This window comes from Gossypium hirsutum, chromosome D10 (genome assembly GCF_007990345.1).
Source record: "Gossypium hirsutum isolate 1008001.06 chromosome D10, Gossypium_hirsutum_v2.1, whole genome shotgun sequence".
In the NCBI taxonomy this organism is placed as follows: Eukaryota; Viridiplantae; Streptophyta; class Magnoliopsida; order Malvales; family Malvaceae; genus Gossypium; species Gossypium hirsutum.
Window position 1 is genome coordinate 14,879,155 of NC_053446.1, and position 7,692 is coordinate 14,886,846.

The 7,692-nt window shown below is 31.4% G+C and overlaps 1 protein-coding gene across 1 annotated transcript; it reads right to left on the bottom strand.

Annotated features, from left to right (window-relative positions):
• Window positions 1–3,692: 3,692 nt before the first annotated feature.
• Window positions 3,693–5,901, bottom strand: LOC121222271 (3-hydroxyacyl-[acyl-carrier-protein] dehydratase FabZ). Its single transcript, XM_041102552.1, has 4 exons — window positions 5,622–5,901; window positions 5,494–5,554; window positions 5,201–5,345; window positions 3,693–4,146 (listed from the first exon to the last, which is right to left on the bottom strand). The coding sequence occupies exons 1-4, from the start codon at window positions 5,836–5,838 to the stop codon at window positions 3,868–3,870; spliced, it is 702 nt and encodes a 233-aa protein (XP_040958486.1). The 5' UTR covers window positions 5,839–5,901; the 3' UTR covers window positions 3,693–3,867.
• Between the last annotated feature and the right edge of the window lie 1,791 nt (window positions 5,902–7,692).

The window sequence follows — 7,692 nt, forward strand, 5'->3', positions numbered from 1 at the left end:
CTCATTTTATACCTTGTCGAAAAATTGATGATGCTAAGTATATTGCTAATTTGTTTTTCAAAGAAATTGTCAAGTTACATGGGATTCCAAAAAGTATTGTGTCGGATCGAGATTCCAAGTTTTTGAGTTACTTTGGAAGACCTTATAGGGTAAGCTAGGCACTAAACTTTTGTTCTCCACTACATGTCATCCCCAATCTGATAGAAAAATCGAAGTTGTAAATTGTACATTGTCAACACTACTTTGAGCTATCATTCAACGAAATTTAAAGACATGGGAAAAGTGTTTACCACATGTTGAATTTGCATACAACCGAAGTGTGTATTCTACCACTAGATTTTCTCCTTTTGAGATAGTGTATGGTTTTAATACTCTTACACCTTTGAATTTAATTCCATAGCCTACTAATGAATTTATCAATTTAAATGGTAAGAGAAAGGTTGAATTTGTTAGACAACTTCATAAGAAGGTTCAGGATAATATTGAAAAGAGGACGGAGCAATACGTTAAACATGCTAACAAAGGACAAAAGAAAGTTGTATTTGAACTTAGAGATTTGGTTTGGGTACACATGCGAAAAGAATGGTTTTCTGCCCAACGAAAATCTAAACTCCTTCCAAGAGGAGATGGCCCTTTTCGAATGTTGGAAAAAATTAACGATAACTCTTATAAGTAGATCTCCTAGGTGAGTACAATGTTAGTGCGAGTTTTAATGTTTCTGATTTGAAGAAAAATCCTCTCGAAGAGGGAGAGGATGATGTGAGCATGAGAACGTCCTTAGTTCCAAATGTGAAGGTTCCAATATTTGGAGATGTGTTGCACGTACCTATGGGACCCATTACGAGGGTGAGGGATAGAAAGTTTAAAGAGGCGCTTAATGTTTTCGTACGAGCCATTTGGGCTGAATTGGAACAATCTACATTTCAATCTAAATTAAATAAGGATCATCAACTTTGTAACGTATTATACATTGTTCAATAAGCATTTTAAAGCATACTTGCATTCATAAATAAAGTTTCTTTATTTATGCTTCATTGATTGTTTCGCTGCATTCATAAATAAAGTTGTTTTATTTATGCTTCATTGATTATTTTGCTGCATTCATAAACAGAGTTGCTTTATTTATGCTTTATTCATTGTTCTGTTGCATTCATAAATAAAGTGATGTTTTAATTATGCTTCATTGACTATTTTGTTGCATTCATACATAGAGTTGTTTTATTTATGCTTCATTTATTGTTTTGTTGCATTCATAAATAAAGTGGTGTTTTAATTATGCTTCATTTTTTTTGTTGCATTCATTTCAGTTATGCATTTGTTTGTTTAATTATGCATTGAAGCTTTATTTAATTTATTTTACAGGTTATTTTTGTTGAAAACCTTTCATCTTCAAACCAAAATTCAATGGAGGGAAGACAAAAGAAACTCAATCATTCAAAGGTGATTTAATGGACGAATTTGATGGAGCATTCAAGATGGAAGCTAACATGACCTTTGGAAAACAACTTTTCAGCAACTTCATAACTATTAGAATTCCAGCCTTGAATAGACGCATTCAATGGGAGGAGATTTAAAGACACAAGCATTCATTGTCTGAATTTAGTAGAAGAATTATTGAACGGTTCACATTCATTTTAAGTGACCATTCAGCTAGCCAAAGTCCCTTTAATTGCCAACAGTCAAGATAAAAGTTTTGTAACTATTTGTGTGCTTCATGCATTCATGCATAGTTAAGACATTCAATTTCATGTTTGATATTGGCTGTTCAAATGCCTAAGAATTGACTATAAATAATTGCTCAGTTTGTACTTTGGTGGATGGTAAATGAATTTGCATATTGTGAGAATTGTTCTCTTAAGTTCTTTAGAACAAACAATCTGAACTTATCAAGGCTCTTTGCTTTGTGACGTTCTTTTTCATTTCTTATACCTTCGGTTCTTGTTTTTTTTCATAAACAACGGGTCGAGGTTTGTTCGATTCTAATTCTTGTTTCAATTTTTTGTTGTATAGAAAATGGGTCGCGTTCTTTAACGTTGGTTCTTTTCTCGTACAAGCCTTTGTTTTCGAGATTCTTATTTTTATTTCTTTAGCAACAAGTACCTGTTTGGAAACGGTCGGGTAATCGAGTGACTTGTAATTCTAAATCAATTACGAGCTCACATCAGAAAGTTAATAGAGCCGTTGGGGATGAAAATACCAGATTATTAAATTCACCTGCAACAAAAGGTATCGATACTGTTTCTACGAGTATTGATACTATTAGCATTTAATGCCTGATTTAGTGACCGTTAAATTTAGTTTACAACGATACTAAATGCAATTTATCGATACCTGGTCAAAGGTATTGATACTTTTCGTAATTGTATCAATACTTTTTGTATAAATTGAAAACAAAATATCAATTTGGTATCGATTTTAGGATGGGTATTGATATCTTGAAAACTATCGACACTTGGCCAAAAGGTATGGAGTAATATTGACTTGTTTAAGTATAACATGATTGAAAATGTTTAACTCAATTAAAACCATTTGAACTTGATTTTATCAATTTTGTTCAACTTGAACTTTTATTAAAAAACAATTTAATTTGTTATATCAAAACATATTATCAAATAAAGATTAGTTTAATAATAATAAGTTTAAATGAGTATAATTCTATTATTAAAAATAAATATATTTTTTAATAATAATTTAATAATATAATTAGAAAGAAAAAATATTTTTCGTCATCCCAAATTTATGCTTATTTGTTCAACAGTTGCCCGATGAACTGATTGTTACTGTGCTACACTTATAATTTCTCACTGGTGGTTTTTGCTTCAATGCATTCAATACAACCTTTTTTCTTTACAATTTTACCCATGGCCCTTTCTATTTTTTAAGGTTTCTTTTCCCTTTTAATGTTTAAAGCTGAAAAGCCCAAGCAATTTTAATTCTAGATTAAGTTGGATAAATATTTATATTATATAATAATTTTTTTAGTAGAGAAAAATAACAGTCCTATTAGCTAGGAATGAATAAAAACAGTGTTTCGTTCGTATAATTTTAATAAATACAATTTTAATTATTACTTAAGATAACTATAATTTTATTATATTCATTATATATACCTTCACGCTAATTTAATGTTTTTAATATAATTTAATTATTACTTAAGATAAATATAATTTTATTATATTCATTATATATACCTTCACGCTAATTTAATGTTTTTAATAGTAATTTTCCATTTTAACTTTACCGGTTGTATTCGAATCTAAACATACATTTCACCATTGATTTTAATCTTAGTATCCAATCTTACTTCTATTATATATAATTTCTAATAATGATAAAATAATATTTATCATTTGTAATTTAATATATTTAATAGTCATTTTTTATTCTCACTTTACCGCTACAATTATGTTTGAATCTGAACACACATCTCACCTCTGTTTTTAATCTCACTGCTATAGTGCCCAATCCCACCGCTATAATAACTAATCTCATCACCACCATTATGTTTAACCTTACCAGAGATAAATATACCATCTATCTAAACTAAACATTAATATAGTTATGTCGCGAAAACGGATTCTAACATAACATACTAAGAAGACAATACCTCTCCCACAATGCATTAATCTCGTGAAAGGGAACAAGCTGCACATCAACAAATTTTCATAAAATATAACTTTATGGATAGTAACTAATTTAATTAATTCATAACCATTTGAGAATATATAATTTAGATGGTTTAAAGCAAAAATCTATGCATAAAAAACAAAAGCCTAATGTATCTCATAGCATCCCAGGAAACAGGATTTGAAAGAAATATTAAGGCAACATTTGTGTCATAGAAAATAATTTGATTTCCATATAATATTAAGGATAAAGAAATCGAGCTTGTGGATCACTACCGGTGGCCATCAGGAACTCGCCTTCGCATACCAACTCACTCCCAACATACGCTTTCCCTTCAAGCTTTGCTACTCCAAATCGCTTATGCATCTTCATAAGTGTCATCCTCATAACCAAAGTATCTCCGGGAATGACCGGTTTCCGAAACTTCACTTTGTCGACTCTGGCCAAAAAGAAAACTTCCCCAGAAGTTCCCTTCACATCGGGTTCCAGAATAACTGCTCCTCCAACTTGTGACATTGCCTGGACCCAGCAAAATACTTTTGTTAGTACATACTAGTAGTAAACATGCAGTCATCGGTTTAGTATACAGGAAATAGATCATCTAAAAACCATTGAATTTTAGTAATCTGTAAACATGTATATTAAAAATTAGGAAAGCTGAATATATATCGTATTTGACACACTTATTTTAGTTCAAGTAATATAATAAGTAATTATAAAGATGGCTTCATGTGATACTAAAACATGCGCATGGCTTAATAGGAAGCTAAGTCAAAAAAATTTCTTTTTTTTTTTTGGTCGCACACAATGATTACAATAGTAAAATTCTCCAACGTTCTATTAGTGTTGTGAGTTGTACTTTCAAATTTCATTTTGTAATTGCTGATCCAGATATTTTAATTATTTTTTATATTTTCTTAAAGTCGTCAAATTTGAGAAAGTTAAAAGGAAAGAACATCTCTTTCTATTTTACACCTTATAAAGTACTCAATTCAACACAATTTTAAAGGTTTGGTTCAATCAAACTAGTTAGAGAATCACAATTTTATCACTGCAGCTTATATTATATAAAGACTTGATTATTGGTTTATGCATGTGATTGAGAGAGACTTATTCTATTCATTAGAGGAATTTGTTAGAGTGTAAATTATTTTGTAAATAAATTGTTTTTTTTTTGTTTAGTTTTTAACTAAACTTTTAAGGGGAGAAAATTGGTGAGAGAATGAATCTAGTTGAATATATAGACGCGATGCTACAATATGTTAAGTGAATTAGATTTAAATGACATTTGGACTATTAATTTATTTTAGATTATTCTCCAAATAAAACTTAACAAACACAATAAAAAATTTCAAATTGTATTTTGAATTACTGTGTAAATTATTTTTACTTTCCAATTTTAATTATATATTTAGAGCTCAAAATCCAAATTTAATTAACTCTATCAAGATCCTGAAAAATATTTTTTTTAAAAAGACACTGAAGACATCCGTTTCAACGTATATTCATATCTACTACGGAGCAAAGAAGAACTAACTAAAAGGCAAAAAGAAAGAAAGAAAAAGTTGAGTACCTCAATCATAAGAACACCGGGCATTATAGGCCTCTCAGGGAAATGGCCAGGAAAAAAGTTATCATTTATAGTCACATTCTTTATACCAACAACTGAAACGCCTGGTTTATATTCTATTATTCTGTCCACCAACAAAAATGGGAACCTACAAAATAAAAACAAAAAATAATAATACACCATTTCATATTTGAGTTTGGTAAAGCTAAGGTACCAAATAGTATATTATTCCAAATTTAAAAAAAAAAAAAAGCTAAACAGAAACTATAAGTCAAAACTTGAGAGTTTAACTTCACCTGTGTGGTAATCTTTCTCTTATTTGATTAATGTCCATAACAGTAGGATAAGGTGGGAACCCTGAAACAAATAAACAAATCCAGCTTTAAGATAATAATTGGGATGAAAATAGGGGAAAAGGGTCTACTTTTCTCCATCGGGGTGTCCTCATGTGTGTTTTCGGGTACATTTAACGAGCAATGAAGAGATGAATTAGAGAGGTGGGTGAGTTTTAGAGAGAGTGATGGACATCCGAGCGAACGCCTTCCGAGTTGACTCAGTGAGCGGAGGGTTAAAGATGGGATGCTGTTGGAGGAAACTACCGCCATTGGTTGAAAGCAGCTGAGGAAAGGTGGAAGTTGCATGTGTTATTGAATTTAGATGAGATGGGTAAAACTGAAACCTGCTCATACTCATGTCATGTTGTTTATAATTAATAATTTTTTTCAGAATTTATAGTTAGTATTAGACACGACAATATAAATATTTGAATATCTCGGCTAAATTAGGCGACTAAATGACCAGAAAAGTCCCATTTTTAAAAAAATTACAGAAATGGGCTGTTTTTCTTGATAATTATAGGAATGGTCCGATTTCTCAAAAATGTACTGAGCTGGAGTCGTTTTTGGGAGAAACACAGAAAAATGTGTTCAGTTTAACACTTTTTTCTCTACTGACATGTAAAATGCAACCACGTCAGTGTGCTTTAGTAAAGCGCTTCCACATATGCGTGCTTTTGCCCGTGCTCCAACGGTCAATTCCAATGACTATTTCAACTAGCTGTTGGCCCCCAACGATAAAAAGAAAGTATAAACACCCCCACACACATTTCTCACAATTCTCTCCTAAATCTCTCAAATTTCTAAATCAACTCTAAAAAATCTCTCAAATAGTCTCTTAAATTTTTTCCTAAAATCTATTTTATCTAAATTATTCTTTTTGTTATTTTTTATTAGTAATTTCAGGAAATAGTTTTTTTATTAAAAATTTATTCGTGTTCAACTATATATTTAGCAATGGCCAGGTCTCTAATCTGTCTTGATAACAAGCACATATCTATCAACCAATTGCAAATGATAAGAATAATTTTTAATAATTTTTAATCTTTTTTAGTCTTTTTATTTCATAGTTATAATTGAACTTAATATTTTTTTATAACGTTTATGTAAATAGTCGGAAGATCGAATTTTGCAAAGTTATATTTATAATCTACCCAGTCCTCCATCACCGTTGATCGAAACTTACTTAAGGGAAGCTGGTTTTTTACACGTACCCAGTCTATTGATTCGGGAACCATATGTTACAATCTTTTGGGTTTGGTTCCAGAGATGATTTACGGAGGTCGGATCGAAATACCTAGTTATGAAATAATTTCGTGGAGCTAGCGGAGGATTCAACTGAAGAGAGAAGAGAATGATATGCTTGGGCGTACATCCTTCAGATTATCGGGGGTATTCTGATACTGGATAATTCACAAAACCTTGTATATCTAAGGTGGCTGCTGAAACTCGTCGATTTTAGAAGAGCTAGCGAACTCAATTGGGGGTCTGCCATGTTGGCGACATTTTACCGAGAGATATGTCGGGCAACGAAACCAGAAAAAAATCAAAATTGGTGGTTGCCTTTTACTACTACAATCATGGGCTCAGTACTGCTTTCCATTTTTATGTCCACGAGTGAACTATCTGTATGCATTCTCATTCGTAACAAAGTAAAATTCAATAGATATTACCATTCTTAAATTAATTTAAAATAAAACTATTATGCTAACAAGTTATTTAAATAGGTGGAACCATGCCCCGAGTCATGTGCGATTACCTACTGAGCTTGAAGATATACGGCTTCTATTAGACTAACGATTGGAAACGGAGGTATGTATTTATTTAATTTTGAACTATATACAAATAACGTAGTCAATTTTGTATTTAGTATTCAGTAGTATGTATATAACTAATGTTTTGGTCACACTCATATAGTTTGAATGGACACCATACGAGGACTCGACATTCGAGCAGTAATTCTTGAAGAATTCTTTGTAAATCCCAACGTCTGGCATGTTAAGGTCCCATTGGTAGTATATGCTACCGTCAATATGCACGAGGCGGATAGAGTGTTACGACTGTTCGGATTCCAACAACTAATTTCTGTGACACCTCAGGAGCTTGATAATCTGCGTCGTATCGACTTACAGCGACTGAATACGAATTGATCGGTATTCC

What these genes read in the sequence shown, in the direction of transcription:
- LOC121222271 (XM_041102552.1), bottom strand. Translation starts at nt 5,838, where the DNA reads ATGCAACTTCCACCTTTCCTCAGCTGCTTTCAACCAATGGCGGTAGTT. An exon ending in GGACACCCCGATGGAGAAAA is followed by an intron (nt 5,555 to 5,621) that starts GTAGACCCTTTT and finishes TATTTGTTTCAG; the next exon opens with GGTTCCCACCTTATCCTACT. An exon ending in CCGGTGTTCTTATGATTGAG is followed by an intron (nt 4,147 to 5,200) that starts GTACTCAACTTT and finishes TGCTGGGTCCAG; the next exon opens with GCAATGTCACAAGTTGGAGG.